At 48.6% G+C, this 19,273-nt stretch overlaps 2 protein-coding genes across 6 annotated transcripts in view; one reads left to right on the top strand and one right to left on the bottom strand.

Annotated features, from left to right (window-relative positions):
* The first annotated feature begins 4,735 nt into the window (after positions 1 to 4,735).
* On the top strand, positions 4,736 to 6,889 carry LOC115415919 (urokinase plasminogen activator surface receptor-like). Its single transcript, XM_030129596.1, has 3 exons — positions 4,736 to 4,881; positions 6,364 to 6,480; positions 6,608 to 6,889. Exons 1-3 carry the CDS (start codon positions 4,785 to 4,787, stop codon positions 6,853 to 6,855), a joined length of 462 nt encoding a protein of 153 aa, XP_029985456.1. The 5' UTR covers positions 4,736 to 4,784; the 3' UTR covers positions 6,856 to 6,889.
* Positions 6,890 to 18,512: 11,623 nt separating this feature from the next.
* tut4 (terminal uridylyl transferase 4) overlaps positions 18,513 to 19,273 on the bottom strand; it is a 32,713-nt gene continuing 31,952 nt past the window's right edge. For all 5 annotated transcript variants that reach the window (XM_030129593.1, XM_030129592.1, XM_030129590.1 and 2 more), the window contains 2 exons: positions 19,063 to 19,221; positions 18,513 to 18,982 (listed from right to left, as the gene is read on the bottom strand). In XM_030129593.1, the coding sequence (XP_029985453.1) occupies positions 18,894 to 18,982; positions 19,063 to 19,221 (248 nt within the window). In that variant the 3' untranslated portion in view covers positions 18,513 to 18,893. The remainder of the gene's footprint in view (positions 18,983 to 19,062; positions 19,222 to 19,273) is intronic.

Here is a 19,273-nt window from a genome sequence, read left to right on the forward strand (position 1 = left end):
AAAAACATAAAAGAGCCAGTCTTTTGAACGGCTCTTTTCAGTGAATGACTCCTGATTGAACGGCTCCCTTCAAAGAGACAAAAATCCCATCATTAGATGCAACCAAGTGACACAGAAGGTTCAAACTTTCCACAAACTAACATAAGCACTTGAAGATGAACATATGTGAAAATCAAACAGCTATCTTTAAAAACCTGAGTTATTAAAGGAAATGAGTCTGTGTTTCTACCAAATTGTCCTGATTTGACTCCATTTTCAGTCCCTGTAGTTGAACCCTCAACCTTCAAACTGACAGCAGATGTGTAGAATGATGTTTTGAAGTCTAAGCCTTAAAGTCTGACAGAGATACAACAGAAAACAGGGTTCATTATGTGTGGGGTCAAAGGTCATGTTACACTCTTTCGGCCATAGTGAAGAAACCGTTAACCAACAAACTTAAAACACACTTAAATACCTCACAAATGACTTGTTGATGTGTCTGCGATGATTTAAAACTGTTTTTAAGACAAATAAAATGTTGACCAAAATTATATTTTTTGGAGCACATACTATAGTCTTATGTTTGACCACTGGGGGAGCACTGATGACCCCCCCTCAAAAGTGACTTAAAATACACTTAAATACCTCACAAATGACTTGTTGATGTCTTGGGATGATTTAGAACTGTTTTTAAGTGAAATAAAAATTTTGACCAAAATTTCATTTTTTGGAGCACATACTGTTAGAAAAATAAGGCTGTTAGACTATATCCTGTAAAGACCAGGTGTCCATAGCACAAGTCATGGATGGGTTATGATGACATTTTGCAAGAATGCCCGGACATATCCACTCAGGATATGTCTACCAGTTCTTTGCTCTCTGCTTGTTTTGTTCCAGTTTGGGACCAAAGCGTACTTGTTGTCCATCTAGTTTGGGACCAGAGCGGGCTGCTGCCCTTGGGGAGATCAGGCCATGGGGCAGGTGGAGGAAGAGTACAGACGCGGTCACTGAACCCATGCATCACTGTGTTTTGAATACCTAAGCCAATGGCGAACCTGATCAACGTCATAATATTTGTACACTTGGTCCAATGATTGTAATATTCATGTTCTTTCATAAGATCTTGAACTTCCTGTTGATAGTCAGTCAACTGCTGCATCTCACTGTATGGACTTGACTCCTTGCAAGTAAAATCTTCTGATTCCAGAATCCAGTGACTCCGTCTTTTGTCTCAGAGTATATCACAGATTTTTCTATCACATACTATAGTCTTATGTTTGACCACGGGGGGGCGCTGATGACCCCTCTCAAAAGTGACTAAAAACACTTAAATACCTCACAAATGACTTGTTGAAGTATCTGGGATGATTTAGAACTGTTTTTAAGTGAAATAAAAATTTTGACCAAAAATTAATTTTTTGGAACACATACTATATAGTCTTATGTTTGACTACCAGGGGGGCGCTGATGACCCCCCATTAAAAGTTGATTAAAACACATAAATACCTCACAAATGACTTGTTGATGTCTCTGAGATGATTTACAACTGTTTTTAAGTGAAATAAAAATTTTTGACTCAAATTTCAGTTTTTGGAGCACATACTATAGTCCTATGTTTGACCACCGGGACAGCGCTGATGACCCCCCCTCAAAAGTGGGTTGAAACAGGTTTAAATACATCAGAAATCATCTGTTGATGCTTTTTGAACCATTAAGAACATTTTTCAAAGGCATATAGAAATATAAGCAGAATTTCATTTTTAGAGCACATACTGTATTATACTGTTACACTATTGCACTACTACAATAGTGTACTTGTACGCTATAGTAGTAGTATCGTACAGGATGTAGACCTGACACGAGCGCTTATTTTCACCAGGGTCTGTGATTGAAGGAACACGTGAAAATGAACATGAACAGGGTTCGTTTAGGGTCAGATGAACAAACAGGCCAACGGCTCGGACTGAAGGGAAATGTCCTCATTCAAATTTCCTGAAAGCACATGAAGAAACATCCAACTGTCACCACCTGTTCTGTTGGCCAACACTTGGGACCTTAAAGGTGCAGGAGAGTATAACACCTGGGACCTTAAAGGTGCAGGAGACTTTCATGACCAGTTTTTCCTCAGATCTGTCCATCTTCAGTCATATCTTCAGTCTGTCTGTGGTTCCTCAGCTGAAACGGAGGCTCACGCTGTGCAAACCTCTGTTTCAGCTGAGGAACCACAGACAAACAGATTCATGAAACTGAGGATATGACTGAGGATGGACAGAGACGAAAAACTGGTCAACGAAAGTCTCCTACACCTTTAAGTCACCAGAGTGTGTAAGTGTAAGAGTAATAATAGTGACAGAATCTTGAGGATAATGGTAGGAGAAATCCTCCTCTGATTCGTCCTCCGGTTTGAGGGCAGCAGCCCGTCTCCCCGAGCGGCGTTTGGGGTATTTTTCCCGACTGGGGAAAAGCAAAGGGAGGTCAGGGACGGAAACAGGTCATGCACAGGCAGGCTATCACTCAGGCAACAGGACATAAGGGCTAGACAAATACTCACGTACCAAAAAGTCAGGGCGAGAGGATCGAAACCAGGAAACCAGATGAGGCAGACAAAACCGACAGGGAGCAGGCAGAAGGCAAAGAACCGAGGAATCCAAAAAGGGTCACAACAGGCAGACAAAACGAACAAACGAGGTCAAAACGCTGGTAAGAACTACAAGAGTTACAAACTGGCGTCTGACTAAGGGAAGAGACAGGGTTTAAATACACAAAAGGGAGGGAAGACAACTAGACACAGGTGGAGCAAATCAGGGCGGAGACAGGTAATCAGGTAAGAGGTCAGGGAGAACAGGGAACAGGAAGTAAAGACGACAGACAAGACACATGAGGGGAAACTTAACAAAATAAAACAGGAAATGACAAACAAAACATAAAAGACAGACAAAACCAGACTAACGTCTGGCTGCAGGTATGACAGTGTGTGATGGTGGAGACCAGAACTGGGCACATAGATTTGGTGCAGATATAAACCTGGGTATCGTCAGCGTAGCAGTGGAGTGAAGTCCATGGTGACAGATGATTTGACCGGGTGGTCACATGTAGATGATGAAGAGGAGGGGCCCCAGCACCGAACCCTGGGGGACGCTGGTTATGACAGGGAAGGTGTGAGATTGAATGTTGTTGATGGAGACGTAGTGATGGAGGCAGGAGAAGTAGGAGGAGAACCAGGAGAGGGAGGAGGAGAACCAAGAGTAGTAGGAGGAGAACCAGGAGAAGTAGGAGGAGAACCAGGAGAGGGAGGAGAAGAACCAGGAGAAGTAGGAGGAGAACCAGGAGAGGGAGGAGGAGAACCAAGAGAAGTAGGAGGAGAACCAGGAGAGGGAGGAGGAGAACCAGGAGAAGTAGGAGGAGAACCAGGAGAGGGAGGAGAAAAACCAGGAGAAGTAGGAGGAGAACCAGGAGAGGGAGGAGGAGAACCAAGAGAAGTAGGAGGAGAACCAGGAGAAGTAGGAGAAGAACCAGGAGAAGTAGGAGGAGAACCAGGAGAGGGAGGAGGAGAACCAGGAGAAGTAGGAGGAGAACCAGGAGAGGGAGGAGGAGAACCAGGAGAAGTAGGAGGAGAACCAGGAGAGGGAGGAGAAGAACCAGGAGAAGTAGGAGGAGAACCAGGAGAGGGAGGAGGAGAACCAAGAGAAGTAGGAGGAGAACCAGGAGAGGGAGGAGAAGAACCAGGAGAAGTAGTTCTGTTCTGTAGTTTTAAATCAGTGTCGTCTGTTCGTCTTTCAGTTGAAGCTCATTGTCGCTTGCATTTAAAAAACAGTCCAGTTATTTCAACATAAATTCATCCTCCGTTCCTTTTTCAGAAAATGCTCACTGACCTTATCGTACCAACTAAACAAGAAAACGTCAAAATTCTGTGAAATGTACCAGTTAGTCCAGTGGTTGTGTTTTCTTCCAGGTCAGTAAATGAACAGTTCATTTGGTTTCTGTGATTCCACAGCAGAATGTGTGACGTATTAAACTGAACTGTGTCAGTGAAGGAGCAGATCTGAAAACAGCTGTCAATCAAACCGCATTCAGCCTTCGGACCCGTCCTCCGATCGAAGCTCGGAAGCTCGGCGTCCGGCCCGGCCGAGCTCCGCCCACAGCTCCGTTCGCCCCTGGAGGCGCGGAGCGTCCGGGGGCGGGACAACAGGGTGTCATGTGTCCAGTGCTGGTCCAGTCTGTAGTGGTTTTTCCAGCAGTTCCACTCAGTCCCATTGAAGTGCATGGACGCTGAGCGTCTACGGACAAATGCACTGAGCAGAGATGGAATGAACAAACACAGACACGGGAATGGAGGAGAAGTGAACAACATCCAGTCCACTGATCTGGGATCAAACTGATTCTGAACCAACTGGTCTGAGAGATGAACGTGTTCCAACACATTTGGAGTCAATGAAATGAAAACAACTGAACAGATTTGAGCATTTAATGGGAGTCATTTTAGGAGAAGCTGAGCTTCCACTGCAGTCGGACACTAAACACCTGAGAACACAACTAACCCTAACCCTCCTTCTGTTTCAGCTCTGGAGTGTCTGTTCTCTGAAAATAATGGAACTCAGGCCTGTGGACACAACGAGATCTGCAGAACAGCAGCTGTCATAGGTACCACAACTACAGTTCACCTAGAGTTACCGAACCCCTAACCTCTAACCCTTTACCTAACCCTAACCCCTAACCCTAACCCTGACCCTAACTCTCTCTCTTCAGACAGGTTCGGTCGTCGTCTCCAACAGAAGTCTTGTGTTCCGTCTTTTCTCTGTTTTCCGATGCGAGGCGTGCGTTCATACAACCTGGGCTTTGACAGTGAAAGTCAAACCTACATCTGCTGTGACACCGACCGCTGCAACTATGAGGACCAGCCATGTAAGTAGAACCAGGACCAGGACCAGAACTGTAAGTACAACCGGAACTGGGTCTGCAGAACCTGTAAAGGTTCTTGGTTCAAAGAGGACCCAGTATCAACTATAAGAACAGAACCAAGAACAAACACTGATGGACAAAAGGGGTCATCTGAGACCACCAGGACCAACCCTGACCCTGACCCTAACCCTGACATGGATGAAGGGGACAAAACCAGGACAGGGAGACAGTTGAAGGTTTAGGGTTTAAAGGAGCTTTTTGTCTGAATTCTGTCCCATTAATTCTAAATGTCTCCTGTTCTTTCTCATCCTCCACTTTCTCATTTCCAGCTCAGTTTCATCCCACACTAATGTTGATGATGTCATTGTGTGGTTTTGTCTGATGCCCCGCCCACACTAATGTTGATGATGTCACTGTGTGTTTTGGTCTGATGCCCCGCCCATCACCTCTCAGCCAATCAGTCAGTAGTGTTTGGCAGTTCCACTGAGCTGAACATGTAGGATCACAAATGTCTACAAGAACTAAAAGGATTATTTTAAATAGGTAACTAAGACAGAACCAGAACCTGGATCTGTTAGGGTTAGGGATCTGGGGGGACGGGCAGGGTACACCACACTCTACAGTGTTTGAATGTGATTGCAGAAGCAGTTTTATCCACAGTCCTACATACAACTCCTTTAAGGTCCAGGGTTCAGGGTTTAGAGCTCAGGGTCTAGATCACAGGTGTCAAACATGTGGCCCGGGGGCCAAATCCGGCCCGCCAAAGGATCTAGTCTGGCCCGTAGGATGGATTTGTGAAATATAAAAATTAGACTGAAGAAATGAACAATGGAGGATGTGAAAATTATTTTATTTCAGGTTCCACATACAGACCAATTAGATGTGAAGTGGGTCAGACCCAGTACAATACTATCATATTAAACCTATAAATAATGAAAAATGCACGTTTCCTCTTGGTTTGAGTGTAAAAAAGTAAAATTACATGAAAATGTTTGTTAAAAAATTGTTTTTTTTTCATGTGAAAAACCTGAAATGTCTGAAGATATTCCAATATTCTGCCTGTTTTTAAATGTTTTTTGTATTTGTCAGTTGTAATGCACGTGTAAATGATAAACTGATCATCTGAGGAAGAATATTATTTAAATTGCACTTGTTTTTCTTCAGTTGTTCATGTTATTCAGATTATTATAGATGTAAACATTATCACCATTTCATTGGATTGCTTTCACTGTTGTTATTTGACTGGTTCGGTCCACTGCAGATCAAACTGGACCAACAGGAGTTGGACTGAACTGGTTCAGATTCTACATGTCAGTAGTTCTGTTGGTCCGTCTCAGACCCTGATGTGGTTCTGGTTCTGTTGGTCCGTCTCAGACCCTGATGTGGTTCTGGTTCCGTTGGTCCGTTTCAGACCCTGATGTAGTTCTGGTTCCGTTGGTCCGTTTCAGACCCTGATGTGGTTCTGGTTCTGTTGATCCGTTTCAGTCCCTGATGTGACCCCTAACGGTCTTCAGTGTTACACCTGCCCAGACCCCCAAAGCCCCAGGTGCACCCAGATGGTGGACTGTGTGGGGGTCCAGGACCGCTGTATCGGTGGAACAGGTGAGTGTTCTGGCTCCTGGACCCACTGAGGGGAACCTGGTCTGGGTCTGTGGTTCTGACCGGATGACTGAGGGGAACCCGGTCCAGTTCTGTGGTTCTGACTGGTTCTGTGGTTCTGTTTCCGTAGAACCAAACGGCCTGAAATCGTACGGATGCGTCTCCACGAACATGTGTGACCCCGTTCCCCCTGGGGTGGACCCGGGTCAAACCAGCAGCACCGGACCCACCTGTTGTGAGTCCAGTTTATGTAACCGGGCTGGACCTCGTCCTGACTCTGGACACAAGGACTCCGCCTCCTCTGGAGAGAACTCTGCCCCCTCCGTCGTCCTGGGCGTCTTCTGTGTTCTGATTCCACTCACTGCTTTAATCATCTGAGGATGAACCAAAACAAACACCTGAACTGGTCCCACCCTAACCCAAGTCCAGATCTGGACCAGATCAGGGTGAAACCATGTCTGTATTTACAGTTTGATTAAAATCTGAAGTCTGTGATGGATTAAAAAGAACTGAAAGAATCAAAGGTTGGTTTGAGTTTTTATAAACTGTGAAACCCTAACCCCACCCCCAAACAACCACTAAGCACTAACCCCACCCCCAAACAACTACTAAGCACTAACCCCACCCCCAAACAACCACTAAGCACTAACCCCACCCCCAAACAACCACTAAGCACTAACCCCACCCCCAAACAACCACTAAGCACTAACCCCACCCCCAAACAACTACTAAGCACTAACCCCACCCCCAAACAACCACTAAGCACTAACCCCACCCCCAAACAACTACTAAGCACAAACCCCACCCCCAAACAACCACTAAGCACTAACCCCACCCCCAAAAAACCACTAAGCACTAACCCCACCCCCAAACAACTACTAAGCACTAACCCCACCCCCAAACAACCACTAAGCACTAACCCCACCCCCAAACAACCACTAAGCACTAACCCCACCCCCAAACAACCACTAAGCATTAACCCCACCCCCAAACAACCACTAAGCACTAACCCCACCCCCAAACTACTACTAAGCACTAACCCCACCCCTAATTTATCACACCAGTTTAATAAACAGGACTGAGACCCACAGAGTGAAACTAATGAACCAATAGGATCCAGTTCAGTGTGTGTTAATCCAGTGTGTGTTAGTTCAGTGTGTTAATCCAGTGTGTGTTAGTCCAGTGTGTGTTAGTTCAGTGTGTGTTAATCCAGTGTGTTAGTTCAGTGTGTGTTAGTTCAGTGTGTGTTAATCCAGTGTGTGTTAGTTCAGTGTGTGTTAATCCAGTGTGTGTTAGTTCAGTGTGTGTTAATCCAGTGTGTGTTAGTTCAGTGTGTGTTAATCCAGTGTGTGTTAGTCCAGTGTGTGTTAGTTCAGTGTGTGTTAGTTCAGTGTGTGTTAATCCAGTGTGTTAGTTCAGTGTGTGTTAGTTCAGTGTGTGTTAATCCAGTGTGTGTTAGTTCAGTGTGTGTTAGTCCAGTGTGTGTTAGTCCAGTGTGTGTTAGTTCAGTGTGTGTTAATCCAGTGTGTGTTAGTTCAGTGTGTGTTAGTCCAGTGTGTGTTACTCCAGTGTGTGTTAATCCAGTGTGTGGTTGTTCAGTGTGTGTTAGTCCAGTGTGTGTTAGTTCAGTGTGTGTTAGTTCAGTGTGTGTTAGTCCAGTGTGTGTTAGTTCAGTGTGTGTTAGTCCAGTGTGTGTTAGTCCAGTGTGTGTTAGTCCAGTGTGTGTTAGTTCAGTGTGTGTTAATCCAGTGTGTGTTAGTTCAGTGTGTGTTAATCTAGTGTGTGTTAGTCCAGTGTGTGTTAGTTCAGTGTGTGTTAATCCAGTGTGTGTTAGTTCAGTGTGTGTTAGTTCAGTGTGTGTTAATCCAGAGTGTGTTAGTTCAGTGTGTGTTAGTCCAGTGTGTGTTAGTTCAGTGTGTGTTAGTTCAGTGTGTGTTAGTCCAGTGTGTGTTAATCCAGTGTGTGTTAGTTCAGTGTGTGTTAGTTCAGTGTGTGTTAGTTCAGTGTGTGTGTTAGTCCAGTGTGTGTTAATCCAGTGTGTGTTAGTTCAGTGTGTGTGTTAGTCCAGTGTGTGTTAGTCCAGTGTGGGTTAGTTCAGTGTGTGTTAATCCAGTGTGTGTTAGTCCAGTGTGTGTTAGTTCAGTGTGTGTTAATCTAGTGTGTGTTAGTTCAGTGTGTGTTAATCCAGTGTGTGTTAGTTCAGTGTGTGTTAATCTAGTGTGTGTTAGTTCAGTGTGTGTTAATCTAGTGTGTGTTAGTTCAGTGTGTGTTAATCCAGTGTGTGTTAGTTCAGTGTGTGTTAATCTAGTGTGTGTTAGTCCAGTGTGTGTTAGTTCAGTGTGTGTTAATCTAGAGTGTGTTAGTCCAGTGTGTGTTAGTCCAGAGTGTGTTAGTTCAGTGTGTGTTAGTTCAGTGTGTGTTAGTCCAGTGTGTGTTAGTTCAGTGTGTGTTAGTTCAGTGTTTGTTACTCCAGTGTGTGTTAGTTCAGTGTGTGTTAGTTCAGTGTGTGTTAGTCCAGTGTGTGTTAGTTCAGTGTGTGTTAATCTAGTGTGTGTTAGTCCAGTGTGTGTTAGTTCAGTGTGTGTTAATCTAGTGTGTGTTAGTCCAGTGTGTGTTAGTTCAGTGTGTGTTAGTCCAGTGTGTTTTAATCCAGTGTGTGTTAGTCCAGTGTGTGTTAGTTCAGTGTGTGTGTTAGTCCAGTGTGTGTTAGTTCAGTGTGTGTTAGTCCAGTGTGTGTTAGGTCAGTGTGTGTTAGTCCAGTGTGTGTTAGTTCAGTGTGTGTTAGTCCAGTGTGGGTTAGTTCAGTGTGTGTTAATCCAGTGTGTGTTAGTTCAGTGTGTGTTAGTTCAGTGTGTGTTAATCCAGTGTGTGTTAGTTCAGTGTGTGTTAGTTCAGTGTGTGTTAATCTAGTGTGTGTTAGTTCAATGTGTGTTAGTCCAGTGTGTGTTAGTTCAGTGTGTGTTAATCCAGTGTGTGTTAGTTCAGTGTGTGTTAGTAAAGTGTGTGTTAGTCCAGTGTGTGTTAGTCCAGTGTGTGTTAGTTCAGTGTGTGTTAGTTCAGTGTGTGTTAATCCAGTGTGTGTAAATTCAGTGTGTTAATCCAGTGTGTGTTAATCCAGTGTGTGTTAATCCAGTGTTTGTTAGTTCAGTGTGTGTTAGTTCAGTGTGTGTTAGTCCAGTGTGTTTTAATCCAGTGTGTGTTAGTTCAGTGTGTGTTAGTCCAGTGTGTGTTAGTCCAGTGTGTGTTAATCCAGTGTGTGTTAATCCAGTGTTTGTTAGTTCAGTGTGTGTTAATCTAGTGTGTGTTAATCCAGTGTGTGTTAGTTCAGTGTGTGTTAGTCCAGTGTGTGTTAGTCCAGTGTGTGTTAGTTCAGTGTGTGTTAGTCCAGTGTGTGTTAGTTCAGTGTGTGTTAGTCCAGTGTGTGTTAGTTCAGTGTGTGTTAGTCCAGTGTGTGTTAGTTCAGTGTGTGTTAATCCAGTGTGTGTTAGTCCAGTGTGTGTTAGTCCAGTGTGTGTTAATCCAGTGTGTGTTAGTTCAGTGTGTGTTAGTTCAGTGTGTGTTAATCCAGTGTGTGTTAGCTCAGTGTGTGTTAGTTCAGTGTGTGTTAATCTAGTGTGTGTTAGTCCAGTGTGTGTTAGTTCAGTGTGTGTTAATCCAGTGTGTGTTAGTTCAGGGTGTGTTAGTCCAGTGTGTGTTAGTTCAGTGTGTGTTAATCCAGTGTGTGTTAGTTCAGTGTGTGTTAATCCAGTGTGTGTTAGTCCAGTGTGTGTTAGTTCAGGGTGTGTTAGTCCAGTGTGTGTTAGTTCAGTGTGTGTTAATCCAGTGTGTGTTAGTTCAGTGTGTGTTAGTCCAGTGTGTGTTAATCCAGTGTGTGTTAGTTCAGTGTGTGTTAGTCCAGTGTGTGTTAGTTCAGTGCTTTTTAGTTCAGTGTTTGTTAATCCAGTGTGTGTTAGTTCAGTGTGGGTTAGTTCAGTGTGTGTTAGTTCAGTGTGTGTTAGTTCAGTGTGTGTTAATCCAGTGTGTGTTAGTTCAGTGTGTGTTAGTTCAGTGTGTTTTAGTTCAGTGTGTGTTAATCCAGTGTGTGTTAGTCCAGTGTGTGTTAGTTAAGTGTGTGTTAGTTCAGTGTGTGTTAATCCAGTGTGTGTTAGTTCAGTGTGTGTTAGTCCAGTGTGTGTTAGTTCAGTGTGTGTTAATCCAGTGTGTGTTAATCTAGTGTGTTAGTCCAGTGTGTGTTAGTTCAGTGTGTGTTAATCCAGTGTGTGTTAGTTCAGTGTGTTTTAGTCCAGTGTGTGTTAGTTCAGTGTGTGTTAGTCCAGTGTGTGTTAGTTCAGTGTGTGTTAATCCAGTGTGTGTTAGTTCTGTGTGTGTTAATCCAGTGTGTTTTAGTCCAGTGTGTGTTAGTTCAGTGTGTGTTAGTACAGTGTGTGTTAGTTCAGTGTGTGTTAATCCAGTGTGTGTTAGTTCAGTATGTGCTAATCCAGTGTGTGTTAGTCCAGTGTGTGTTAGTCCAGTGTGTGTTAGTTCAGTGTGTGTTAGTCCAGTGTGTGTTAGTTCAGTGTGTTAATCCAGTGTGTGTTAGTCCAGTGTGTGTTAGTTCAGTGTGTGTTAATCCAGTGTGTGTTAGTCCAGTGTGTGTTAGTTCAGTGTGTGTTAGTTCAGTGTGATTTAATCCAGTGTGTTAGTCCAGTGTGTGTTAGTCCAGTGTGTGTTAGTCCAGTGTGTATTAGTTCAGTGTATGTTAATCCAGTGTGTGTTAGTTCAGTGTGTGTTAGTGCAGTGTGTGTTAGTCCAGTGTGTATTAGTCCAGTGTGTGTTAGTTCAGTGTGTGTTAATCCAGTGTGTTTTAGTCCAGTGTGTGTTAGTCCAGTGTGTGTTAGTTCAGTGTGTGTTAATCCAGTGTGTGTTAGTTCAGTGTGTGTTAGTCTAGTGTGTGTTAGTTCAGTGTGTGTTAGTCCAGTGTGTGTTAGTTCAGTGTGTGTTAATTCAGTGTGTGTTAGTCCAGTGTGTGTTAGTCCAGTGTGTGTTAGTTCAGTGTGTGTTAGTCCAGTGTGTGTTAATACAGTGTGTTAGTTCAGTGTGTGTTAGTCCAGTGTGTGTTAATACAGTGTGTTAGTTCAGTGTGTGTTAATACAGTGTGTTAGTTCAGTGTGTGTTAGTTCTATAGTTTTGTCTGAACATGTTGGTTGTGGTTCAATTGTGTAATTGTATGCATGTGTGTGTGTAGTTGTTCACATGTTCATGAGTCGCTTCCAGTGTTAATGTTTTCAGATCGTCCAATCAGCTGTTTGATCAGCTGACCAACCAGGAACTCCTGTTTGGTGGGAAATCAAACCACAGTTATTCTGCACCTGCAGTTCCTCCTGTTGGCCGCACCTCCTGCTGACCACACCTCCTGTTGACCACACCCACACCATGCAGTCTAAACTCCTCCTCCAGCTCTTCCAGTTGAACCCCCAGGTGTTCCCAGTCCAGTCCACAGACAGTCTGTCCAGTGTGTCCTAGATCTGCCCTCAGGTCTCCTCCTGGTGGGACATGCCCAGAACACCTCCCCAGGTTGGAGTCCAGGAGGATCTGAACCAGATGTCTGATCCACCTCAGCTGGTTCCTCTGGATGTGGAGGAGCAGCGGTTCTACTCTGAGCTCCTCCCCCTATCCCTAAGGGTGGACCCACCCACCCTACAGAGGAAACTCATTTGGACCGCTTGTATCCTGGATCTGGTCCTTTGAGTCCTGACCCAAAGCTCATGACCATAGGTGAGGGTCTGAACGTAGACTGAGGGTAAATCCAGAGCTTCTCCTTTGGGCTCAGCTCCTTCTGAACCACAACAGACCCACACAAGCACTGCAGACGCTCCACCCCCCCACCTGTCAATCTGAACCTCCATCCTTCCCTCACTGTGAACCAGACCCAGATACTGGAACTCCTCCACTGGGGGTAAAGACTCTCCACCAACCCAGAGGGGGCAGACCACCTTTATCTGGTCCAGAACCATGGCCTCAGATTTGGAGGTGCTGATCCTCGTCCCACTTCAAACTGCCCCAGGACATGCTGAAGGTCCAGGTTCCATGAGGCCAACAGGACAACGTCATCTGCAAAAAGCACAGATGAAATCCTGTGGTCCCCAAACCGGACCCCCTCCGGCCCCTGGCTGCACCTAGAAATTCTGTCCATAAAAATTATGAAGAGAACCGGTGCCAAAGGGTAGCCCTGCCAGAGTCCCACATGCACCTGGAACAGGTCTGACTTACTGTGAACCAGGCTCCTGCTTCGGTCATACAAGGACTGGACTGCCCTGAGCAGAGGATCCCAGACCCCATACTCCCGAAGCACCCCCCCACAGGATACCATGAGGGACACGGTCCAACGCCTTCTCCAAATCCACAAAACACATGTGGACCGGTTGGGCGAACTCCCATGAACCCTCAAGCACCCAATGGAGAGTGTAGAGTCGGTCCAGTGTTCTGTGACCGGGATGAAAACCACATTGTTCCTCCTGGATCTGAGGTTCGACTATCGGTCAGATCCTCCTCTCCAGTACCTGATTGACTTTCCCCGGGAGGCTGAGGAGTGGGACCCCCCTGTGGCTGGAGCATATCCTCCGGTCCCCCTTCTCAAAAAGGGGGACCACCACCATCCCCAGTGGAGGTCAGCAGCTCCCACTTCCACTGTAAACAGTGTTGGTGGTGCACTGCTTCACCTCCTGAGGCGCCGGACGGTTTGACAGAATTTCCTTGAGGCCGACCGATAGTCCTCCTCCATGGCCTCCCCAAACTCCACCCAGACCCGAGTTTTTGCCTCCACAACCGCTCAGGCTGTGGTACCCCTGTCCTGCCGGTACCCATCAGCTGCCTCTGGAGTCCCACGAGCCAACAAGGCTCGATAAGACGACTCCTTCAGCTTGACGGCATCCCTTACTTCCGGGGTCCACCACCGGGTTCGGGGATTGCCACCCCGACAGGCACTGGAGACCCTGGACCACAGCTCCAAGCAGCCCCTTCAACAATGGAGGTGGAGAACACGGTCCACTGGGACTCAATGTTCCCAGCCTCCCCCGGGATCTGGGAGGAGCTCTCCTGGAGGTGGGAGTTGAAGACTGCACTGACATTGGGCTCTGCCAGACGTTCCCAACAGACCCTCACAACACATTTGGGCATGCCCAGTCTGTCCGGCTTCCTCCTTCGCCAGTGGATCCAACTCACCACCAGGTGGTGATCGGTTGACAGCTCCGCCCCTCTCTTCACCCGAGTGTCCAAAACACACGGCCAGAGGTCTGATGACATGACAATGAAGTCAATCATGGACCTCCGGCCTAGGGTGTCCTGGTGCCACATGCACTTATGGACCTCCCTGTGTTGGAACATGGTGTTTGTTCTGGGCAAACTGTGACTGGCATAGAAGTCCAAGAACAGAACACCACTGAGGTTCAGATCGGGGAGGCCATTCCTCCCCATCACCCCCCTCCAGGTCTCACCGTCATTGCCCACGTAGGCACCGAAGTCACCCAGGAGAACAATGGAGTCCCCAGTCGGAGCGCCATCCAGTACCCCTCCCAGGGACTCCAAGAAGGCCAGGTACTCTGCACTGCTGTTCGCCCCGTAGGCCGAGACAACAGTGAGGCACCTGTCCCCAACCTGAAGGCGCAGGGACGCGACCCTCTCGTTCACCGGAGTGAACTCCAACACATGGCGGCTGAGCTGAGGGGCTATGACCACGCCCACACCAGCCCGCCGCCTCTCACCACGGGCAACGCCAGAAAAGTGGAGAGTCCAGCCCCTCTTGAGGGGTTGGGTTCCAGAGCCCCAGCTGTGTGGAAGTGAGCCCCACTAGATCCAGACTGTATCTCTCAACCTCCCTCACAAGCTCTGGCTCCTTCCCCTCAGTGACATTCCATGTCCCAAGAGCCAGACTCTGCATCCAGGGATCGGGTCGTCCAGCCCCCTGCCGTTGACTGCCACCCAATCCACATTGCACCCGGCCCTTACGGCTCCCTCGGTTGGTGGTGAGTCCACTGCAGGGTGGGTCCACATCGCTCCTTTGGGCTGGGACCAGCTGGGCCCCATGGGTAAAGGCCCAGCCATCAGGTGCTCACTTTCGAGCCCCAACCGTGGGCCTGGCTCCAGGGTGGGGCCCCGGCTGCACCATGCCGGGTGACATCACAGTCCTTAGTTGTTTCTTCTTCATAGGGGCTTTTGAACTGCTCTTACTCTGGCCTGTCACCCAGGACCTGTTTGTCTTGGGAGACCCTACCAGGGGCATGAAGCCCCTGACAACAGCTCCTGGGATCATTCGGGCGCTCAAACTCCCCCACCACAGTAAGGGGGCAGTTCAAGGGGGAGTTACTTGAAATAACTTTCATCACTTTAGAAATTAATGCAGTGCCATAAAATGTTAAAACTGTTAAAAAAATTACTTGAAATAGTTTTAACATTTTATGGAACTGTATGAATTTTTAAAGTAAAGAAATTATAAAAATCTGATTCCTTTCACTCCCCCTTGAACTGCCACCTTATTGTGGTGGGGGAGTTTGAGTGCCCGAATGATCCCAGGAGCTATGTTGTCGGGGGCTTTATGCCCCTGGTAGGGTCTCCCAAGGCAAACAGGTCCTGGGTGACGGGCCAGACTAAGAGCAGTTCAGAAGCCCCTATGACAAATAAACATCGAAAGAACGTGACATCGCCCGGTACGGCGCAGCCGGGGCCCCACCCTGGAGCCAGGCCCGGGGTTGGGGCTCGAATGTGAGCGCCTGGTGGCCGGGCCTATGCCCACAGGGTCCGGCCGGGCCCAGCCCGAAGGAGCGACGTGAGCCCGCCCTCCGGTGGACTCACCACCCACCGAGGGAATCGTAGGGGCCGGGTGCAGTGTGGATTGGGTGGCAGTCGACGGCAGGGAGCCCGACAACCCAATCCCCGGACGCAGAGTCTAGCTCTTGGGACATGGAATGTCACCTCGCTGGGAGGGAAGGAGCCGGAGCTTGTGAGGGAAGTTGAGAGATACCGACTAGATAGTCGGGCTCACCTCCACACACAGCTTGGGCTCTGGAACCCAACCCCTCGAGAGGGGCTGGACTCTCCATTTCTCTGGCGTTGCCCGCGGTGAGAGGCGGCGGGCTGGTGTGGGCTTGCTCATAGCCCCTCAGCTCAGTTGTCATGTGTTGGAGTTCACCCCGGTGAACGAGAGGGTCGCGTCCCTGCGCCTCTGGGTCGGGGACAGGTGCCTCACTGTTGTCTCGGCCTACGGGCCGAACAGCAGTGTAGAGTACCCGGCCTTCTTGGAGTCCCTGGGAGGGGTGCTGGATGGTGCTCTGACTGGGGACTCCATTGTTCTCCTGGGTGACTTCAGTGCCCACGTGGGCAACGACAGTGAGACCTGGAGGGGGGTGATGGGGAGGAACGGCCTCCCTGATCTGAACCCGAGTGGTGTTTTGTTATTGGACTTCTGTGCTAGTCACAGTTTGTCCAGAACAAACACCATGTTCCAACACAGGGATGTCCATAAGTGCACTTGGCACCAGGACACCCTAGGCCGGAGGTCGATGATCGACTTCATTGTCGTATCATCAGACCTCCGACCGCGTGTTTTGGACACTCGGGTGAAGAGAGGGGCGGAGCTGTCAACCAATCACCACCTGGTGGTGAGTTGGATCCGCTGGCGAAGGAGGAAACCGGACCGACTCGGCAGGCCCAAACGTGTTGTGAGGGTCTGTTGGGAACGTCTGGCAGAGCCCGATGTCAGTGCGGTCTTCAACTCCCACCTCCGGGAAAGCTTCTCCCAGATCCCGGGGGAGGCTGGGGACATTGAGTCCGAGTGGACTATGTTCTCCACCTCCATTGTTGAAGCGGCTGCTCGGAGCTGTGGTCGCAAGGTCTCCGGTGCCTGTCGTGGCGGCAATCCCCGAACCCGGTGGTGGACCCCGGAAGTAAGGGATGCCGTCAAGCTGAAGAAGGAGTCTTATCGAGCCTTGTTGGCCCGTGGGACTCCCGAGGCAGCTGATGGGTACCGGAAGGCCAAGCGAGCTGCAGCCCGAGCAGTTGTGGAGGCAAAAACTCGGATCTGGGTGGAGTTTGGGGAGGCCATGGAGGAGGACTATCGGTCGGCCTCGAAGAAATTCTGGCAAACCATCCGGCGCCTCAGAAGGGGAAAGCAGTGCGCCACCAACACTGTTTACATTGGAAGTGGGGAGCTGCTGACCTCGACTGGGGATGTTGTCGGACGGTGGAAGGAATACTTCGAGGATCTCCTCAATCCCACTGTCACGTCTTCCATGGAGGAAGCAGAGGGTGAGGTCTCAGAGGTGGACTCGTTCATCACCCAAGCTGAAGTTACCGAGGTGGTTGGCAAGCTCCTTGGTGGCAGGGCACCGGGGGTGGATGAGATTCGCCCTGAGTACCTTAAGTCTCTGGATGTGCAGGGACTGTCTTGGCTGACACGTCTCTGTAACATCGCGTGGCAGTCGGGGACAGTACCTCTGGATTGGCAGACCGGGGTGGTGGTTCCCCTTTTTAAGAAGGGGGACCGGAGGATGTGCTCCAACTACAGAGGGATCACACTCCTCAGCCTCCCGGGGAAAATCTATTCCAAGGTACTGGAGAGGAGGATCCGACCGATAGTCGAACCTCGGATCCAGGAGGAACAATGCGGTTTTTGTCCCGGTCGCGGAACGCTGGACCAGCTCTATACTCTCCATCGGGTGCTCGAGGGTTCATGGGAGTTCGCCCAACCAGTCCACATGTGTTTTGTGGATCTGAAGAAGGCGTTCGACCGTGTCCCTCGTGGTATCCTGTGGGGGGTGCTTCGGGAGTATGGGGTCCGGGGCCCTTTGCTAAGGGCAGTCCGGTCCTTGTATGACTGAAGCAGGAGTCTGGTTCGCATTGCCGGCAGTAAGTCAGACCTGTTCCAGGTGCATGTTGGACTCCGGCAGGGCTGCCCTTTGTCACCGGTTCTGTTCATAATTTTTATGGACAGAATTTCTAGGCACAGCCAGGAGCCGGAGGGGGTCCGGTTTGGGGACCACAGGATTTCATCTCTGCATTTTGCAGACGACGTTGTCCTGTTGGCCTCATCGAACCTGGACCTTCAGCGTGCCCTGGGACGGTTTGCAGCCGAGTGTGAAGCGAGCGGGATGAGGATCAGCACCTCCAAATCCGAGGCCATGGTTCTCGACCGGAAAAAGGTGGTCTGCCCTCTCCGGGTCGGTGGGGAGTCTTTGCCCCAAGTGGAGGAGTTCAAGTATCTTGGGGTCTTGTTCACGAGTGAGGGAAGGATGGAGCGTGAGATTGACAGACGGATCGGTGCGGCGTCTGCAGTGATGCAGTCGCTGTATCGGTCGGTTGTGGTAAAGAAGGAGCTGAGCCGAGAGGCGAAGCTCTCGATTTACCGGTCAATCTACGTTCCTACCCTTACCTATGGTCATGGGCTTTGGGTCATGACCGAAAGGACAAGATCCCAGATACAAGCGGTCGAAATGAGTTTCCTCCGCAGGGTGGCTGGGCGCACCCTTAGGGATAGGGTGAGGAACTCAGTCACCAGGGAGGAGCTCGGAGTAGAGCCGCTGCTCCTCCGCGTCGAGAGGGGCCAGCTGAGGTGGCTCGGGCATCTGTTTCGGATGCCTCCTGGACGCCTCCATGGGGAGGTGTTCTGGGCATGTCCCACCGGGAGGAGACCTCGGGGAAGACCCAGGACACGTTGGAGAGACTATGTCTCTCGGCTGGCCTGGGAACGCCTCGGGATCCCCCCGGAAGAGCTGGAGGAGGTGTCTGGGGAGAGGGAAGTCTGGGCATCCCTGGTTAGACTGTTACCCCCGCGACCCGGCCCCAGATAAGCGGAAGAAAATGGATGGATGGATGGATGATTCCTTTCAGGTGTTGATGAATGCGTGATTATTTTCAAGTTTAAAACTATGAACACATGAAAAGCATCAATGAAACCAGTCAATGAAAAGGACACAGCAGCCAGTTTGCGTCTTTCTTTATTATTATTATTATTATTATTATTATTATTATATTTAGCATTAATTTTTTTTTTTTTAAGTTTTTGATCCTATTTGTGATTTTGTCCCTTTTTTCTCTATCCTGCGTCTATGAACTGACGGTCACATGTTAGATCTTTTAAAACAAACTCCTATTCAAAGCCTTCAAGCAAAGTATGAATACAGCTAAGAAAAATAAAGGTTTACATTTTGCTCCGTACTTTACACATAAAATAAAAACACTTTTTTGGACCCCTGCAAAAATGGGGGTATTAAAATATTTGACATTTGTATCACAAATCAATGTAATGAGACAAAAAATAAAACATAAAAACTGTACAAAAATGATAAAAGTCTGTTTAAAAGAGTTCCCATGGGTCTCTTTTTAAACAGTTCCTATGGGTCTGGGTCTGGTTCTGGGTCTGGTTCTGGTCCAGGTCCAGGTCCAGGTCACTTCTTCTGTTGGATGAAGTTCAGGTTGACTGGATGTCGGACATGTGGGACGAGGGGGAAGTTGGGGTTGGGGTGGACCACTGAGCCTGAGGGGGGAGGGGCAAACGGGTCAGAGTCCCTCCGAGGCTGCTTATGATTGTATGTTTGTAAAGAGGCGGGGCCTTACCCTGGGCCACAAAGGGCTTGGTGGTCTGGAAGGCTCCGCCCCCTGCTTGGATGAAGTTCTGGGGCATCCGGTACCGCCAGGACGGAGACAGCGTGTACTGGGGGGGTGTCTTACTGTGGGGGTCCCACAACCGAGACGCCTGGGTCAGGAAGGGGGGGTCTGTGGAGGAAACACAGCAACATGAGCAACAGCAACCGAGATGCCTGGGTCA

This window comes from Sphaeramia orbicularis, unplaced genomic scaffold (genome assembly GCF_902148855.1).
Source record: "Sphaeramia orbicularis unplaced genomic scaffold, fSphaOr1.1, whole genome shotgun sequence".
NCBI lineage: Eukaryota > Metazoa > Chordata > Actinopteri > Kurtiformes > Apogonidae > Sphaeramia > Sphaeramia orbicularis.